The 20,802-nt window shown below is 35.8% G+C and overlaps 3 protein-coding genes across 3 annotated transcripts; 2 read left to right on the top strand and 1 right to left on the bottom strand.

Moving 5' to 3' along the window:
• Positions 1-24: 24 nt before the first annotated feature.
• On the top strand, positions 25-5,535 carry LOC109068773 (zinc transporter 2). Its single transcript, XM_042773514.1, has 7 exons — positions 25-261; positions 341-525; positions 651-797; positions 1,519-1,672; positions 1,759-1,921; positions 4,311-4,629; positions 5,347-5,535. The coding sequence occupies exons 1-6, from the start codon at positions 203-205 to the stop codon at positions 4,422-4,424; spliced, it is 822 nt and encodes a 273-aa protein (XP_042629448.1). The 5' UTR covers positions 25-202; the 3' UTR covers positions 4,425-4,629; positions 5,347-5,535.
• Positions 5,536-5,643: 108 nt separating this feature from the next.
• Positions 5,644-7,823, bottom strand: LOC109077925 (putative deoxyribonuclease TATDN3). The gene is made up of 10 exons (XM_019093239.2): positions 7,612-7,823; positions 7,497-7,529; positions 7,343-7,416; positions 7,196-7,274; positions 7,049-7,111; positions 6,759-6,868; positions 6,619-6,674; positions 6,426-6,538; positions 6,119-6,196; positions 5,644-6,051 (listed from the first exon to the last, which is right to left on the bottom strand). The coding sequence occupies exons 1-10, from the start codon at positions 7,663-7,665 to the stop codon at positions 5,908-5,910; spliced, it is 804 nt and encodes a 267-aa protein (XP_018948784.1). The 5' UTR covers positions 7,666-7,823; the 3' UTR covers positions 5,644-5,907.
• Positions 7,824-8,224: 401 nt separating this feature from the next.
• Positions 8,225-18,906, top strand: fuca2 (alpha-L-fucosidase 2). Its single transcript, XM_042773513.1, has 7 exons — positions 8,225-8,622; positions 13,712-13,899; positions 15,155-15,494; positions 16,405-16,615; positions 17,625-17,815; positions 17,933-18,038; positions 18,710-18,906. Exons 1-7 carry the CDS (start codon positions 8,438-8,440, stop codon positions 18,845-18,847), a joined length of 1,359 nt encoding a protein of 452 aa, XP_042629447.1. The 5' UTR covers positions 8,225-8,437; the 3' UTR covers positions 18,848-18,906.
• Positions 18,907-20,802: the final 1,896 nt, after the last annotated feature.

The raw sequence follows: 20,802 nt of genomic DNA, 5'->3' as shown, positions 1-20,802 counted from the left end.
AATCTAAACATGGTTTCACTGCACCAACACATTTTTCTGACATGTTATAGCAGCAGCATGTGAAACAGCATATGGCTTTAGTCCAACTGCAAAATTGAAATTTCATATAAGTTTATCTACAAACGAGTTTAAAATTTTTGACTGGCTCTGTCCTGTAAATACAAGCAGGATTTATTGAAAGGATTTTTTGTTAATCGTCTCCATGATGAATTTGGAGAACAAGCAGGACAAGACCTTGATAGACTCGCTTGAACTTCTGGGGTAAGTCTCTCAAATTCAGTTAATCAGTCTGACTTGTTTGAAGGGTTTGATCTAGATTTCTTTATTCTGTTTCTTTTAGTCTTCTGGATAATTCAGAGGATGAGTGCCTCAGCACTCAGTTTGAGTGTAAACATGACACTCGAGCGTTTCATTGTCACAGCCTGAAAGAAACACGCTTGAAGCAGCAGGGCAAAACACAGGCCCGGAGGAGGTTACTCATCACATGTGCTGTGTGCTTGATCTTCATGATCGGAGAAGTCATTGGTGAGAATAAAAGGACATGCTCTGTTTAAAGGACCTAATCTGCTGTGTAACCTGCTGATGGGCATGAACTTACTGTTACTTTTAGATGCGTTTAAGACTTGTGTGTTGACGTTCTGCTCTTGCAGGTGGTTACGCTGCTCACAGTCTCTCTATAATGACCGATGCTGCACATCTTCTCACTGACTTTGGCAGCATTTCGATCAGTCTCTTCTCATTGTGGATTTCCTCTAAGCCACCGTCCAAGCGCCTGACCTTTGGATGGCATCGATCAGGTGTGTATATTTATTTATATGCACGTGCAAAGAAATGCTCACCACGGCTGCATTTATCTGATTATAAATACAGTAAAAACAGTAATATTGTGAAATATTATTACAATTTAAAATAACTGTTTTTCATTTGTATGTTTATTCAAATGTAATTTATTCCTGTGATGCGCAGCTGTATTTTCAGCATCATTACACCAGTCTTCAGTGTCACATGATCCTTCAGAAATCATTCTAATATGCTGATTTGCAGCTCAAGAAACTTTTATTATTATTATTTTGTGTAAACCGTGCTACATTTTTTTTTTTTTGCTGAATATAAAGTTCTCAAGAACAACATTTATCTGAAATACATTTTTTTTAACATTATAAATGTCTGTACTGTCACTTGTGATCAATTAAATGCAACCTTGCTCAATAAAAGTATGTTTTTTCTTAATTCTATATTACAGTTTCTACAAATATGAAGCAGCACAACTGTTTTCAACATTCATGAGCAGCATATCAGCAAATTAGAATGATTTCTGAAGGATCATGTGACACTGAAGTAATGGCTACTCAAATTTTTTTATTAACATAAAAATTGTAGTAATCTTTCATAAAATCGCTGTTATAGAATACTTGCAGCCACTTCTCTCAAAAACACTAAAAACCTTAATGATTCCAAACTTTTGCCACATAACTATTCCAACTGTTCCACAGTGTCTCTGTCATTTGTTTCGTCCAGAGGTTTTAGGGGCTCTCCTGTCTGTTCTGTCCATCTGGACGGTGACGGTGGTTCTTGTTCTCTTTGCTGTTCAGAGGCTCATCAGTGATGATTATGAGATACACAGTGATATCATGATGATCACAGCTGCATGCGCTGTAGTGCTCAACATCTTGTGAGCGATGCTATTTGCTTTCCTTAGTAGTGTTTGTTGGGAAATGGCATCTTCTTGTACAGTGTTTTCATGTGTGTTTCCATCAGTTTGGCATTCATTCTCCATCAGTCTCCGGTCCGTCACTCTCACAGTCACGGCCTCACAGAAGAGCACAGTAACACCAGCGTGAGGGCCGCTTTCATTCACGTGCTGGGAGATTTACTGCAGAGTTTAGGTGTGCTGCTGGCTGCCACCATCATCTACTTCAGGGTTTGTACATAACCATTATTGACATACAAAAGTACTTTCACTTGTGTGGAATGTGATTCAACAGATCAAGTGTCTCAAATGCTGCAGGATCTTTTCACCTCACCATTACTTTTCTTCATTTTACTCAATGTGCTTGAATCAGCTTGTTCTGGTGATTTTTAGAGTGGAGTCAAGACATTTGCAAAGATGAATATGTGACAAAACTACAGAATGTCACATTTTATTAGGTCTTTAGACACATACATGTTTTACCAAATAAAAAGGACAGTACTTTTAGAGTTCATCCCACTATTTGATGTGAACATAAGTATTGGAACAGTTGAATTTAAGGCAGATGTAAAAGATTAAAAACTAATATTTAGTTGCAGATCCCTTGCATGTAATCAGAGCAGTGAGTCTGCAACCCATAGACATCACCAGACTCTTGGTCTTATGCTTTGAAATGCTTTTCTCCAGCCTTTAATGCAGCCAATTCCAGCTGTAGCTTGTTTTGGGGAGTTTCTGTCTTTAGTCTCCTCTTCAGCTGGTGAAATTAATGTTCAATCAGATTTAAACCTGGAGATTGATTTGGGCATTTCTTTGTCCTTGACTGAACTGGCAGGGTGTTTTGTGTCATTGTCCTGATCCAATATGAAGTGCTTTCTAATGAGTTTGGTGACATTTTCTTGAATATTGGTAGCCAAGATGATTTTGTGCCCTTCCAAATTCATTCTGCTACTGCCATCATACATTAATTCATCATTAAAATGAAGAGGTCCTGTTCTAGAGACAGCCATGCATGCCCATGCCATGACACCACCTCCACCAAGCTTTACAGATGAGGTTGTATGCGTAGGATCATTTGCAGTTCTCCTTTTTTTCTCCACACTTTTGCTTTCCAATCACTTAGATAAAGGTTAATCTTTGTCTCATCGCTCCATCAACTCAGTTCCAAAACTCTGCTGGCTCACATTTGTGAAGAATCTTGCCTTTCTATTTTTGGTGCTGATCAGAGGTTTGCATCTTGCTGTGTATCTTCTGTAATTCTGTGTCAAATTCTCCTGCGGACTGTAGATGGACAGAGCATCACCCCAGCTTTCTGGAGGTTGTTGGTGATTTTACAGACATGTATTTTAGGGTTCATTTTCACAGCTTTTATGATTTGTCTGTCATCGACTACTGTTGTTTTTCTCAGCCGATCAGGTCGTCATTGGTTGCTGATGTCCCCGGTAGTTTCCGAACTCTTGATTTCTCCATGCCCTTTGCTTTTCCTTTAGTTCTAACTGACTTCCTCTTTTCTTTTAGCATCCAAATTGCTTGCTTTTCTTTCAGAGTCGGCTTCCTCCTCTTCATCCTGGTTTCTGTGTGTCATCATCGAATGCAAGACTTAGAATGCAGAAGCAATGGCTATAACTGATAAGACACATTCTCTGCTTTTAATATGTGAAGAATTAATGCAACAGGAAACAGCTGAACACTTAGAAAGACCTGTGAGGCAACTGTTCCAATACTTATGCTCACATCAGATAGGGAGATGAAACTCTAAAAGTGCTGATCTTCTTAGCTGGTAAAACATCTTTGTGTTGAATCACCCAATAATAAAATGTGACATTCTGTAGTTTTGTCTCATATACATCTTTTAATCATATATACAGATTTCTGGACTTCACAGCAAACAGAACAATTTTGTGTTTACTGTTCCAATACCTTATGGAGGGCACTGTAGATCATCAGTAAATATCAGCTTGATCCATTAACTAAAAAAGGGTTCTGTCAGATATACTGTACGGCACTTGTTTTTATAATTCATTATTTAATGCAGCTGTTCCCAAACTTTTTTCAGCCAAACTTCTTTAACCTAAAATATTTACGTTAATATTTTAATAATTTTAAAAATGCATTCAAATGTTCATGTTCTCTGTTTTTGTTTAATAGCTACAGTACATGACATGCAGGTAAACATACAAAATATTTAATCTTTATTGGTGTGTTTTATTTTATATTTTTTCTTTAACTTTTCATTTTTATTACTTTATTAGCTTTTCAGTTTGGAAAACTGTGGAAGCCAATTTCCGTAATAAATAAAAGTAATTGTGACTTTTTATCTCACAATTCTGACTTTTGTGAGACATAAACTCTCAGATGCAAAAACTTGCAATTGCAATATATAAACTTTAATTTCTCACAATTGTGATTTTTTTCCCCTCTCAGAATTCACATAAACTGTAAATTGTGATATAACCTCCTTTATTCATTACCTTTATTATTTATCTTCATTACCTTTTATTTATTAGGCTACCTTTATTACATATTCAGTGGTGGAAAAGCTGGCCTTTTTTTTTTTTTGAACCACTGCATATGCAATAAAACATAAAATACATGCATAACTTTTGTTCCTCTGTCCAAACAGCCTGAATGGAAAATAGCAGATCCTATTTGTACTTTTCTGTTTTCGTTATTTGTGCTTGGAACAACATTCACCATCCTGAAAGACATCTTCAAAATACTCATGGAAGGCAAGTGATTGATTGGTCTGCAGATGTAAATGCCCAGATGGTTGAAAAATTAGCTGAAGGTTCATGTTTCATCTGAAGGAGTCCCGTGTGGTGTGGACTTTGACTCTGTGAAAGACGTTCTGCTGTCAGTGTGTGGAGTCAAATCCACACATAGTCTGCACATGTGGGCTCTCACCGCGAGCGAAACCCAGCTCTCCGTGCATGTGGTCATAGGTAGGTCAAAGTGCACATTCAAATGGCATTGGGTGAGCTGTCCCAGTTTTTTTTTTTTTTCATTTTAAATTAAAGTAATACTGTTTGTATGCACTACATAACAGGACCTGATTTGCAGTTTTATGAAATGTCCGTCATCATAACACAGGATTTTCCTCATACATCTGGGTAAAAGTAGACTCTGAGATGAATAAATAATAATAATAATTGAAATAATTACACTGGCAACATACTTATGCTCAAAATTAGCCTAAACCTAATAATGGATATCAAATATATATTTCCAAAAGCACAAACAAATTTGAAAATAATAATAATACTATAAAAGTAATTACTGAATAGGCCTACAGTATATTCAGAGTTTATGAAAATATTACAGTTATTACTATTTATTGTGTGCTCCCATGTTTATTTTATTTTTGTAAAGTTGTAATTTTGATCTGTTTGCCATTTGCAATCGTCATTATTTACTATTCATAGTGTTATTTTGGTGAATTGTATTAAAACCAGTTGTAGTCAGTTTCACTGCAAACATCAGCATGATTAATAATAAAATACATGGAACCCACAGTTACAAAGATGTATTGTTTCTGTTTTATTAATCATGGCCACTGTTTTATAAATATGACCACTGAACTAGGAAGTTCAGGTTTCTGTATCAGAAATCTGGTTAGCTTACTCTGTAGCTTTGACCTAAATTAATGCTTTATTTTCTAGACGAGCAAACCAACCCACAGACTGTGCTGATGGACATGACCAGACTTCTCCAGACAGAATATGGATTCAGCAGTATCACCATTCAGACAGAGACGCACACAGATGACGGGGCTCATTGCTTACAGTGCCAGGACCCGATGGACTAACATGTGATTTTAGCTTCTCATTATATTAATCTACACAGCTTCAATGAACATATGAATGTAAACTTTAGAACATATATTACAGTTTTTCAATCATGACAATGACATGATTATGAAGTGTTCGAAAAGTAATGTTTTATCTAAGAACATATGCTATTTTTCCACAAGCTGTATATATTTATTAAACAATGTGGTCAAAATTTATAGGAACACTGACGAAAATAATTGTTTCAACATACATAATGCACTAATAAAGTGCATTAATCTTCACACTTTTAAGATAGATAAGTGAAAATAAACATGACCTCCGTAAAGCAAAAGTGACATTATACATACATTTGTATCTTGATCACAATTTCTGCACAACAAAACAAGTTTGTTAAAAAAAAAAGCAGCTTTGCAGAGGATCCTTTTAAAGTCAAGCTTTGATAAATGTTTTTAATTTGGGGAAGAGGTGCAGGGCATTCTGGGTAGTGACCTCTATGACCTTCTCCAAGGGAACACCTTTGATTTGTGCAATATATTCGGCACTGATGCGGATATTCTTAGGTACATTCCTCACCTAGAGTCAAACCACAGATGTAAATACATTTCTGAAACATTTGATCATTTATGTAAATCCACCGTACCTGCTTTTCAGGCCCGAGTGCAGGAGCATCCGTCTCTAAACACATGCTCTCCAGAGGAACCTGCTTCACAAGTTTCTGTTGTAAAAGGTGGACAAACATGTGATGTGTGACTAATAAACTGTTTAATTGCATAGATTCTGCACAGATATACACTACCAGTTTCAAATGTGCACTAATTAACCAAACTATGAATTTGTTTGAGAGAATGTCTGAAGTAGAAGAGTTTTGATTTGATATTATAGTTTATTCATGATTTGTAGTATTACATCACTTCTGATAATGGATGGAGGTATTGAGTTTTATTTACCTGATCGCTTCTGATAATGGATGGAGGTATTGAGAAAAAATAACCAGCTTTTACACCCTCCATCGCAACCGAAGGTTTTCCGTCAAATGCATGAAGAAGTGCATTCTCTACACCTGAAAACAAATGCCATGATCAGGAAGAGCAACCAATTTATGCAACATTCTTTGTCAATGCATGGTTTTGTTATGCATACCCAACTCCTTCAGAAGATGGATGGTTGGTCGTCCAGCAGATCTTGAGTGTACATTCCTTATAGACAAAATGATTTGTCTTTTAATGAAAGACCATGACATTATTACCACAAAAATACCGATCTAGAAGAGCGAAACATACAGAGGCAGATTTAACAGTTTTGCGATTTCAGCCTGTCGAATGAGCACCTGTCTCTGAGCGTCTTTCCCAGCATCACTGTTTACTACACGTGGCGTGAAATCCAGGCCAACCTGTACATGACGATACACGTTAAAACATTTAGAAAACATCAAAACACTAATCATTCGGACTCTCATTCTGCCAGCAGAGGATGCAAGGAATATAATGAACTATTCCTATCTACTACAGAAGTCTATTATCTACCTATAACCCACAAGAACAACTAGTTAGACGTACAATATGTGTCTAACCTCACCAATAGCCACAATGTGCTCTTTGTATTTCTCGATCAGTGGTAATGCTGCATCTAAATCCTGCGGGGTAGAAAAGAAGGAAGCAGTGTCAGGTGTAAGACGGTAAATAAAGTTATTTTGTCTTTATATGCACATATTTCAGACCTCGGGTGAGGCACCCCTGGGTTGTGCTGGATCTTGGACCGGATGAACTCCGAGACATGGCATGACGAATCCTGGAAACCTATAACACATGAAAGCCGCTTAATATAGAGTTTGCTACAAATATGAGTAGTAAGATATCAGATATACCTTTGTGAGAGCTGTATGATTTTCTCAAATTCACCAGCATGCTCTGCTACTGCAAGAAGTGCAACAAGCCCAGCCTAAAAAAAAAAAAAAAACAATATTATTGCACTCTTAATATGACAGCATACTGAAAGAGAATACAGACCAACAGAGCTACCTTTTTAGACTCCTGAATGACGTCATCAATGTCCTAAAATATAAAACAATCATTAAGGACCTCCTAACACAGTTTCATAGCATTACTGAATGAGCCTTCCACGTGTTTCTCTTACGCTGTCAAAATCCTCGGCAGATATATGACAGTGACAGTCGATGTATCCCTGCATGGTTTTATACTTTTCAGAACGTTTAAAACGATAGCTCGGCAGACATATAAACAGCGTGACCGGATGTGACAGAATCCCACTACGGGGAGGGGGATAAATGTCATAAATATTAATTAGGTCATCTAGCGTTCCAGGCCGTTCAGCCAATCGTCATCGGCGAACGTGGTACGTAATTAATATTCATAAGCCGTCGCCGTAGAGGCGTTCAAGCTGACTTGTTTCCCGGTTTCAGAATGTGGAAGCGGACAGATTACACTAATTTGCATAGGAAAAATTAAACTGCAAAAACTCGGACATAAGACAAAAACAAAGGATCAATTGCAAGATGAATAAAAAAAATAATAGAACATTAACTGGAGTGAGATAATCCTTTTACTATGCTGCAGTGGAGCAAGACATTTGTCCCTTTTTGCTTTCCTTACATACAGTTGTGTTTGGTTAATTTGCATGCTGCAGTGTTGCCAAATCCACATATTTTTTTTCCCTCGGAATTAGGCTACTTTGGGGCAATGTTTGATTAACTATTTGGTCGTGTTTATTACACAGACCTGGCAACCCGAGATGAAACAGGAATTCCAGAGGGGAACAGAATCGACTGCTACACCGGCAGTGTCTGTATTTCAGGTTTTTTTTTTGTCTGATTTGTTTTTTTTTTGTCATTTGGCAGGTGTGCAACCAATCACGTGTTGTGTTTATGTAGATAACAACATCATGTGATCTGAAACAACCCTCTTATGATGACTGTGATAGAATAAGGGACAGTAGCAGCACAATGTATCAGTGGAGTGTTGTCCCCCTTTGTTTACTCTTGATTGGCAGCTCTGTTGGTCAATATGAGCCTACGTGGGAATCAGTTGACTCGAGACCTCTACCGGAATGGTTCGATCAAGCCAAATTCGGCATATTCATTCACTGGGGAGTGTTTTCAGTTCCCAGCTATGGCAGTGAATGGTTCTGGTAAGTCTGCAAAACAGCATCAGCACGAATACAATGCGACTGACACTACCAAAAAATCACCAGAAACAGCAACACCACGCTACTGTTTGAAATACCCTCGATTGCTTTGTAAATAACCTAGTAAATGATGCATATGTTTATCATTAAGTTATAATATGGTATATCAAAGTTCCATCTGATCTTTACTTTGTAAAGTGGTGGGGAACCCGCGCAACTCGTTTTGCTAGTTTTTTATTTAATAACTAATTATTATTATTTATTTTTTCTACAACATGCTGTTAATCAATGCATGCTGATGAACTTTTATCATAGTTTATAGTTATATGGAAACGAAAGTGGTTAACATAAAAAAATTGTCTGTTTTGCTTACATCTGTACACCTTTTTTAATTAAAATGCACAACAACAATAAAACAGTAAGATTCAATGACAAACTAGCTTACAAAACGTTTATTAACAAAAACGAATACGAATACAATTTTGTAACATTCTTTAATGTTGTAGTCCGTATTGAAAGGTGCATTTCTATTAAAGGCACGTCCGTGGAGATGGCGAGCGGGGTTTAGTTAGTTTTGTTTTCGATATTCGTGACACATTCAGAGATAAACGGCAATAACTCCAAAACGACTTGCCCTAAAAAAATCTAAACAATGTGACCTGCTGATCATGTTTTACAGCCTTCTTTTTCATAATTTTCGCTCTATGTAATAAGCACTGCCCCGCTAAACCTGCAATTCATCGACGGGCCGCTTGAGGCTGGCTGTAAAAGGGAGTCAGTCCCATAGACTCCACATGATAAAATGGCCAACTTTACAGCAGAAAAAAAAAAAAAAACGTTTACAGCCTGGTTCAAAAAAATGATTTTGGTCTATATTGCTAATTTTGCCCTTCATGACAACTGTGAGGGGGGTGATTTTTTTTTTATAACTCATCCGTTTAAATTATATTAAGCCTTATAGTTTTGCATAATTAAGGGCGTGGTCACTTGAGTGACAGGTGGATTGCCGCTGCTGACAATAAACAAGACAATAAACTACATAAAATTGCACCTTGGTAAGATATCAGTCAGCATTTGAACTGCTATGTGTGTATTTTGTAATTTTTTTATATGTATCATTAAATTATTCAAGTAAGCTCCAAGACAGTACCTGCATTTAAAGTTGTAATCCGACGAAGATCGCAGCAAACCAGTGTAGTTTACCTGGCCTCGGTCTTGGCTAAGCCTGACGTTCATCACTGTCTCCTTCATTATGAGTAAATCATAAAAAACAAAAAAGAGCAGTTCTGGCTCCACCTGTCCTGGCAGGACTGTCCTTCGTCAGCGCTCTTCTCGCACCGTTGCTATGCGACAGAGCGCTAATCGGAAACACCTGGTGACGGAATTAGGAAATCCTGTGTAGGCGGAGCATCTCACGCACTTCGGAGGATTGGTCTCTCAACTTTGGGACACAGCTTATGCTTCAGGGTACAGCGCATAGGGTTCAGTGACGCTTATTAGCGCCATCTATGGTCGGGGAGTTGTGAAAAGGAACGAGCGATTCTCGCCTCAAGATTAGATTTTTTTTTGCGTGAGAAATGTGATGTGTGGCGTGAGTGCGTGTGAAATCAGGCAAAACCGTGTGTCACACGGCGAAAGCGTGAGAGTTGGCAGCTCTGTTGTCCTCTGTTTCTCGCTCTGTGCCGCTGAGGTCTGGATTGAAGAACGCGCTAAAAGACGGGGAGGAGCCGATCGAAGTCTGCCGCCGTTTTCATATGAAATTTAAAGGGGACCGGGGCGATCACAAATTCGTGTACAGTTTATGTAATCTCAAAATTTTAGGGGGGCTGAGTGGTCATTTTAGAGGGGCCACGTAAAGTCACATCCACCACATTAAAGAAGATATTCCGGGAGAGTCGCGCGGTGACGCTTTGAGCTTCAAAAACGCTCTCCAGGAGTTTACGGGTGACGTCAAGGACACTACGTCCATATGTAAGCAAATAGTGTTTAAATAGTATCTAAATTAATTATATTTCTATTTTTATACAATAGAAATACTTCAATTAAAAAGCCTTGGACAAACTATGAAAGAAAAAAAAAACCCAACAACAACTATGCATTGTTTTCCGTCAAAGCGTCAGAAAGTACCTGATGGAGTTTAAACTTCACATTAAACTGCTTCTGTTTCACACAAATGCCGGCACAGACGCCCTGAACTGAAAGTCCCTGCTCTCGAGGTAGTACTTTTTCAAAGGTCCGGAACTTTCGGGGGCGGGGCTTGGGCGCTGAGCTTGCTGATTGGTTGAGTTCACGCAGCATTGTGATTTCAACCACCATTTATTCGGATAATTTTCAAAATATTACTGTTATTGTGTCATGAAATGTAGTTTTAAAAGTATTTCAGGCGAGAATGTAGTTGTTTGAAACTCAAATCTGTGGTTCATTTATAGCGCCTATTTAAAAATATGTTTCGCCGATTTCGGAGACGATGAGCTCCACGCGATCAGCGGGAGCTCGGTGCTCATGTATCCGCCTAGAGCACTCTCAACTCGGGTAGTCCTTCTGATATTTACCGCTGGCTCTGATGTCTCTTTAATGGTTAAACATAAAATATAATTCGTTTTGGGTAAATCTAACAGGCAATCTTTGTATGTTAAAATGAATATAAAAAGAAAAATTAATATAATATTTCGTTTCATTGTAATGTAAGTTAGGCTGTAGCTATATATATATATATATATATATATATATATATACACACATTTCCCTGAAGTAAGTAGATTTCGGCGGCTATTATTATGTTTAAATGAAAACGAAAGGAGGCAGTGGTATTTCATATCATATTTCATTTCATTGTAAATATACAGTGAGGAAAATTGCAGTAGCCAAGGCGAGCTGACTGATGTTATCAAGTACGCTCCCAATTTCAAAACAAAAAATCTGAACTACCAAGGATTGCGGAAGATCACACTCCCGAATCGAACTCGCAAAGTCCGAACTACCGAGGATGCAAGTCCGAAATTTGCGTACTTTGTATTGAGAAACGCGCGCAGACCTACGTCACCAGACTATATGCCTAATCTTCACGGTACTTTAGACCGCGGTGGAAACACAGAAAGCAACAGGTCTGGGGGGAAATAGTTCCTGGTACAATTGTTCCGGGTAATTTCGGTGGAAACATGGAACATGAGCAGAGGTGGAAAGAGTACAAAAATATTCTACTCAAGTAAAAGTACCATTACATGAATGAAATTTTACTTATGTACAAGTAAAAGTACCAGTCTAAAAATCTACTCAAGTAAAAGTAAAAAGTAGCTGATATAAATTTTACTCAGAGTAAAAATTACTTAGTTACATTTTAACAGTGGGAGGGAGGCAGAAATGGGACAGATAGGCCTATTAATCTCAAACTAGTTGTTTTTAATTAAAAGAATCAGTTATTTAGAATAATAGGACATTTGGGCTGTTACCAGGCAAATCAGTATCAACAAACTCATCTTTTCAATGCAGACTAAATGCAGAAGCTTCATCGGAAGTGGCATTTAGATGTATTTACAGACTGTTTAGTGCAGGACATGAATGCATTTAACCTGCAGTTACAAATGCATGAATAATGTTTTGATATACAAGACATAAAATGTCGAATACTCATTTGAAATTATAAGAAATTAACTATTTAAAAAAAATCAAAAGATACTTTAAATGTGAAATTATAATGGGCAGTATGTGTCAGCAAGTCACTGTTATTAAGTGAGTGATTGAACCGAATCATTTAAACGGTTGATTCATTCAGGAACGAAACAGTCATGTTGCTCAGAGACGCAAAACTGTGCTTTGGTGGCTGTGTTTCGAATTATTTTTTGCTGTAGAAATAGAGCAAAAACAGGCAATATGGTGTCTAAAAAAGTCTCTTAATTAACTTGTTTACTGACCTGTTGTAAAAAAATAAATAAATAAATTATGTAATCATGATGATTTTTGGAGGAAAAGACGGCATTCTTTGTTTGATTTTGATTTACTATATGAAATGATATAAATATGTACATTTTCTGCCCCTATATCTTCAATTTTGTGGTCATTCTGAATGCATTTCAACAGACTGAATCACACAGTGAAAGAACGCACTATGCGCGCGCACATCATTAAAACAATTATGATATTATCGCAGACGATATATATTGCACACTCCGCACCACTGTCTTTTTTGGCTAATTTGTGCAAAACCTCTTGCTAAAATGTCAAAGCTTCATTTTAACCACCAATGCAACGATGCAGTTATTTAGCTCACCTCTACATGCTTGCGAAGGGTTGAGGTCTTGTCGAGATTTTATGAGCTGCTAGTTTGGTCTCCCTAGGCAAGCACAACTTACACTGCATAATAGAGCACAAATATGGCCAGGGGTTCACTTCATTTCCTTCGAGTTCAACTTCAGAATAAGACGGGGTTTCGTTTTCAGCGGTGTCTGCACCACTAAAGCACAACTGTCCGTCTGCATCCTTCTTGTGATTTTAGCGCCAGTTTGCCCTGCTGCCCATTATTTACTGCAGTAGTTTCCAGGAAACATTTTTTTTTTTTACTCAGTAATTAATGTGTTTTAAAATGTAGCGAAGTACAATACTTCAAACAAAATATACTTAAGTAAAAGTAAAATTACAGATTAAAAAAAATTACTTTAAAAAGTAGAAGTACACAAAAAAGCTACTCAATTACAGTAACGCGAGTAAATGTAATTCGTTACTTTCCACCTCTGAATATGAGAGACCGTTCAAGACATTATTCAAATAAATAAAGACATTATTCAAATATATAAAGACATTATTCAAATATATAAGGTCACTGTCAAACTCTCTCACGCAAATCAAACTCTATCGCAAACACTATCAAACTCTCTTTTATGCATTACATTGTGCATAAAGTTCATAAAAATAATGTCAGAATAGAATGCAAAACATCCAAATGCAAAACATCCTATTTATTTCAAGTTAAATAGCCTTGACAGGTAGGCTACACTTTTATAAAAAGGAGCTGTTTCAGTGGCGGCTGGTCACTTTGTCTCTGTTTCTATTTATATATTTGAGGTTAGTTGTACTTAATAGTTTTGTTTTCCAACAGGTGGTACTGGCAGGGCCGGAAATTCCCGTCTTATGTGAATTTTATGGAGCAGAATTACCCACCCGACTTTTCCTACGAAAACTTTGCTTCTCAGTTTCGGGCTGAATTCTTTGATCCTAAAGAGTGGGTTGACATTTTTGCCTCGTCTGGAGCCAAATATATTGTCCTCACAACCAAACATCATGAAGGTTTGCACCGACCGCAGTGTATTTCATTTTTTCACATCTGTCAACCGTAATTAGTTTACATAGTTACACTGTAATAATTGTTGTAAGAAAAACAATAAGATAGTTTACCATGTACAGTGAAAATAGTAAAACAGTAAATGGTTTAACATTGCATTCTATGTAATTTTACTCTAAAATACTGCCACATTTTTGTTTTTTGGAAGTAAGCACTATGAATTATACAATTTACAATTTATAGTTATTGACATTCCAAGGAGTCATCTCAGGACAATCAAATAAATTATACAGAAAATATATAGAGAGAAGATGCATCATTTTTGTCATGTATGCACAATAATATATATTTACACACTGACGTTCAAAATTTTGGGATCAGTAAGATTTTTATTCCTTAGAAAGAAGCCTCTTATGCTCATAAAGGCTGCATTTATTTGATTAAAAATACAGAAAAAACTGTAATATTGTGAAATATTATTACTATTTAAAATAACAGTGTTCTATTTTAATATTCTTTAAAATATAATTTATTTCTGTGATCAATGTTGAATTTTCAGCATCATTACTCTTCAGTGTCACACGATCCTTCAGAAATCAGTCTAATATGCTGATTTATTATCAATGTTAGAAACAGTATTTGCTGCTTAATATTTTTTTGGAACCTGTGGTACTTTTTCGGGATTATTTGATGAAGAAAAAGAACAGCATTTATTCAAAATAGAAACCTTTAGTAACAATATAAGTGTCTACTGTCACTTTTTTATACATTTTACACATCCTTGCTGAATAAAACTTTTGAATGGTAGTGTATATTGTTACAAAATATTTATATTTTAAGTAAATGCTGTTCTTTCTTTTACTTTTTATTCATCAAAGAATCCTGAAAAAGTACCACAGGTTCCAAAAAAAAAAAAAAAAAAAAAAAAAAAGTTTCCAACATTACTAATATTTTTGAAGGATCATGTGACACTGAAGACTGGAGTAATGATGCTGAAATTTCAGCATTACATCACAGGAATAAATTATATTTTACAATATATTCACATAAACAACACCTATTTTAAATTGTAATAACATTTCACAATATTACATTTTTTTTCTGTATTTTTGATCAAATAAATACAGCCTTGATAATCATAATAGACTTCTTTAAAAAGTAATAAAAATCTTACTGATCCCAAACTTTTGAACGGCAGTGTATATTTAACCCAGAAATGGTTTTGTGAGATTCACCCACAAATATGTTTCAAATCCTCAGGGTTTACACTATGGGGCTCGAAATACTCGTGGATGTGGAACGCAGTGGATGTCGGGCCGAAGCGGGATCTGGTGGATGAGATCGCCACCGCTCTGCGGGCACACAGTGATTTGCGTCTGGGTCTCTACCACTCTTTATTTGAGTGGTTTAACCCTCTGTTCAAAGCTGATGCTGACAAGTCCTTCAAAACCAATGTGTTTCCTACGACAAAGACCCTGCCAGAACTATATGAGATTGTCAACCAGTACAAACCTGAGTTGCTGTGGTCTGATGGTGACGGAGATGCGCCCGACTCTTACTGGAACAGCACAGGGTTCCTCGCCTGGCTTTATAACGAGAGGTAAGGCCACATAAACAGAAGTGTCGTTCGTAGTTACACAGCAAGGTTGAAACTGAGAAGCCAATAGATAGAGAAAAATATCCAATTCAAAGTCTATTTCATTCCTTTAACCCACTGCTATTCTGGTGTAATTGTGACCCTTGTGGTCAATACAGCCTATAGACAATAAGCGTAACATTTTTTTAAGAGGATTTCATTGAACTAGTTGCTATTCAAATTAGGCACCATTTATTTCTATATAAAATAATGCAAAAATTAGATGTTTTTTTTTTTTTTATTAATACTGTGTTTAAGTTAAAAAATAGGTAGCCGAGGTATTTAAAATCCATTGCATTGAAAGCAGATTGATGGGAATAAAATAAAGAAAATCATGTAATACTATGGTATAACGTCTAGATGCTTGTATGGCCTTATGAAATACATATATGAGATTCTATAATTACGTTTTGCATTGTTTTTGGATATATAGACATTATCAAAGACAGGATAATCCTTTCTGATTTGTAGATTGTACCCCAAAAATTTCACATTAATTTCCCATTTTATTTTAAGACTATGTAGCCTTAAAAAAAAAATATTCATATAGCAAGTGCTACAAAAGTCAACAAGTTTAATACCATTCTGATGATTATCACATTATATAACATTATCCTGTTTTAAAACGATCACCAGAGCGTGGTCTCAGAAAAATCAATCACTGATAAAACATCTACTATAAAACCATTATGTTTTGTGATGTTCATGAACTAAAAGATCCTTAATTTAGATTTTATCTTGGATCTTGCTTTGTTAATTTGCTAGATTATAAATATAATCTTAGAGAATGGAAACCGGTTACATACTGGAACTTTCTAAGTGAAGGTGTCTGTGCTGTCATGTTGCCTAACTGATGGCTAATGTGTGTTTTCAGCCCTGTGCGTGACACTGTTGTGACCAATGACCGCTGGGGATACGGCACTATATGTAATCATGGCGGATATTACACCTGCACAGATCGCTACAACCCCGGACACCTGCTGAAACACAAGTGGGAGAGCTGCATGTCCATGGACAAGAAGTCATGGGGGTATAGGAGAGAGGCTAAATTCAGTGACTACCTAACCATTGAGCAGCTGATAGCAGTGAGTTTACTCCTACATTCATTCAAATGCTTGTCTGCGAGAGTGACTTACACATGAGGAGTGCTGCAGCAAGCCAGTCTTTCTTGATCTACAGTACCTTTTCATTTTTAATGCCTGGATCCATTTGTAATTGCGATGAACATTGTGATGTATTGAGGAAATTAATTGGTACAGTTGAGGTCATTTTACTGTAACATGCTGTTAGAACCACTACAAGGGCAATAAGAAAGTACAATTTGTGTGATTATTTTTAGAAACCATAAGCAACATCATTATTATTATTAATGCTTATACTTCAAACGGCATGTGAGTATATTGTGGGTATCAAAATATCATTAAGGCTTGGGTGTGCCTCTTTTCCAGTAAAAAACTACTTAGCAACCACACACAATCCCCTAACAACCGTATGTATTAACAACCATTTAGAGCATTGTGCTAGAGAGATTTGCATGGGCAAACACTTTTTATTTGTAATGATATATAATTTTATATGATTTTAAATTGAAATAAAAAATTAAAAAATGAATTCACATAGTTTAGAATATATATATTGTCCAGGCATATGCTAATGTTCAAAGCTTTGGGTCATTTTAGTTCACCAAGCCTGCATTTATTTGACCAAAATACTGTAAAAACAGTAAAATTGTGAAAATATTTTTAGAATTTAAAAAAGCTGTTTTATATTTGAATATATTTTAAAATATAATTTATTCCTGTTGCACAAACTGAATTTTCAGCATCATTACTCCAGTCTTCAGTGTCACATGATCCTTCAGAAATCATTCTAATATACTGATTTGCTGCTCAAGAAACATATGCTGAAAATAGTTGTGCTGCTTAATATTTGAAACAGTTTCAGGATTCTTTGATGAATAGTTAAAAAATAGAAATCTCTTTACTGTCACTTTACTGTCACATCGCTGAATAAAAGGCTCTTACTGAGCCCAAACCTTTGAATGCTAGTGTATGCAAAATCTGTGCATTGAGAAGTCCTCTGCTTGTCTTCCAGTCTCTTGTTGAGACCGTGTCCTGCGGGGGGAATTTGCTGTTGAACGTGGGCCCCACACACGACGGCCGCATCATGCCCATCTTTGAGGAGCGTCTGCGACAGATGGGCCAGTGGCTCAAGGTCAACGGAGAGGCCATTTACAACAGCAGCGCATGGAGAGTTCAGAACGACACTGTCACTCCTGGAGTCTGGTCAGTTACATTATCATGTACTGTTACATACTGAGCAAAAGTCTGTTTGCCAAAGTTTTATCTTTTTCACCTTTATTTGCTTTTTAACGAAAGTATGGTTTTGTTTTCTCATAACAGGTATACGGCGAATCAGAAGAATGCAATCTATGCTATTTTCCTTTCATGGCCTGATAATGGCTATATTGTTCTAAGCGACCCAGTTGTATCATCGTCTAAGACGCAGGTAATGTATACTGTAGATATAGAAAAAGAATCAAAATGTAACAACTGATTGTTCGCTAAGCCCCTACCTTTAAATTTTAGCAACCAACCCTACCTTAGTCACAGTTTTTTTTTTAAGTAATCATTACTTTTTTTCAGCAAGGATGCATTAAAATGATCAGAAGTTCAGTTAATAATGTAACAAAAAATTTCTGTTACAAATAAATGCAGTTCTTTTGAACTTTCTGTGCATGAAATAATCCTGAAAAAGTGTTTCCAAGAATATATTAAGCAGCACAACTGTTTCAGCATTGATAATAATCAGAAATTTTTCTTAAGCAGCAAATCAGCATATTAGAATGATTTCTGAAGATTATGTGACACTGAAGACTGGAGTAATGATGCTGAAAATACAGCTTTGATCACAGGAATAAATTATGTTTTAACATAAATGACAATAGGACGTAGTTATTTTAAATTTTAATAATATTTGACAATATAAATGTTTTAAAGCCTTGTTGAGCATAAAAGACTTCTTTCAAAAACAGTAAAAAATCCTCCCAACCCCAATTTTTAACGGTAGTATGAGTTTGAGAAGTGTATGTCCTGATTCTGATTCTTCAGGACTGATTTATGCAGACGTTTCAGGACAATCACACTATTTTCTTGTTTCAAAACTAATTTTCAAATCAGGTGGTGCTGCTTGGATATCAGTCCCTCTCGTGGGAGTCCATGAAACCCACTGGTCTAAAGGTTCATCTGCCCCAGCTGGCCCCCGGTCAGATGCCCTGCTCCTGGGCTTGGACCCTGCGACTGACTGGTGCGATGTAGCCAGAGGATGGCGCCACAGTTACCTGTCGCCTTTAGGAATAATAAAGCACATGGCTGTCCTATGGGTTTTTTATCCACACATTTTACATTTAAATAACCCCTTTGATGAAAATCAAGTTTTTAACTTTGTTTACATGTCTATCTGGTGTTTTTCATATGAATAAAAAAAAAAATTATTCAATTAGCTCATCACAATTTTGTGATGGTGAAGAACTAAGATGAATGACAGCTTTTTAGTGATTATAAGGGGAATGCTATTTGCTCGTTTTATAGGCTTATTATCCATTCAGAATTTAAATACATTCACTCACGGATTCATATTTGAAATTGCACTGAATGACAGCTGTAACCATTAATACAAGATGACCGCTGCCTTTGTGTAGTGTTTACTACAGAGTTTACTTCTGCTAACTGAGTGAAAGTAGAGCAGGTCCCAGCTGCTGTGATTGAGTGGAGGCGGAGACTCATTAGCATATTCATTATTCCATGAATACTAAATGAGGTAAGGGTAAAGAGTTCCATTCAAGCCTTTTAAAGAAATAATTTTCATGGGAAACAATTTTTTTTTAATTTTGATTATCAAAGATGAGTTTTAAGGGATGAAATTAGTGACTGCAGGAGGACTTTAAATAATAAGTTTAGAAAAATAATATATATTTAAAAATTGAAAACAAAATGAAAAAATACAAAATTTTAATAAATTCATCACAGTAACAGAAACAAACTGGAGAGATGTGCTGTTACTTTGCTAAATTATCAGAAGTGAACGTTTTTGCCTGGCATACATTGAAACAACTGAAAAAAAAAAAGTTTTTGCAGCACCTATTGTTTCGTTTAATTATTTTTTATGCTGTTACACTTTGAATTAAAAACTTTTTTTTATCATTGATGATATTTAGAATCGAAAATACACTGACAATTGAAGCACCTTAAACATGCACTATATTAATAAATAAATTAAAACTAAGGTTTTTTTTTTTCTTCTTTTTCATTTTTCTGAAGCCAACTGTCTTTTGAAAACAAGATTTTCATATTATGAGATGAAATGATATTTTGTTTTGTTGCATAATTCTTTTTTAAAATGAATAAACAGATATATGAAGTTGATTAGCATCACAGTGTCTGGTTGTAAATCCTTTTTTGTATTCCAGAACATCCATAAAAACAGGTGAGCCAAATATTTAAATAATTATATAATATTTTATTGTATAATATTTTATGTTAGTGTCTTATATAAAGCACTTAAAGATGATTATTTATTATTAATTGAAAAATAATATATTAATATTTTGATTATTATATTTTAAGATTTTATAAATATTAAAGATTTTATAAATATCAACTATTATATAATATCTTCTTCTTCTATTTAAGTTTAAATAATTTTTTTTGTGCTTATTATTTAATTTCACTATTTATTTTTAATTAATAATTTTAATTTTTTATTTTTTTTTTGGTTTATTTTCAGTTTTAGTTATAGGAAATGTTACTTCAACTTTAACTTATTTTATTTTAGTTCATTGCCAAGGCAACATCCAATTTTAATGTATTTTTTATATATTTTATTTCAGCTTTATTTAAATATACAAACATTTTTAAATAGTTTTTGTTAACAGCAGTTAACAGCATGGGGTCTTACTTAACTAGCTTATGTTCGTTTGAATAGAGCAGTGTGTGGCAGCCTGAGCTACCCATAATGCTCTGCTCATGGCAGACCGTCTTTGGAATCGGAGAGCATCACATGCTTCATTCAGACACACGTGCCACAGCACCCATATCAGAAACTCCCTATCTGAGTTATTCAGGCCAGCTGTGCCAAGAATAGTCCTGCACTGTTTATGAACATCACAGCCGCTTTGACTCACTCTGCTGGGGGAAAAATTCACACTTAGCAATACAATGTTCCTCATACATGTGAGATTCCCTTTTTGGTTCTGTTTTCCATCTTTCATCAT

This window comes from Cyprinus carpio, chromosome A17 (genome assembly GCF_018340385.1).
Source record: "Cyprinus carpio isolate SPL01 chromosome A17, ASM1834038v1, whole genome shotgun sequence".
NCBI lineage: Eukaryota > Metazoa > Chordata > Actinopteri > Cypriniformes > Cyprinidae > Cyprinus > Cyprinus carpio.
Note: the sequence above shows the minus strand (reverse complement) of the source record. Positions and strands in the feature narration are given on the sequence as shown.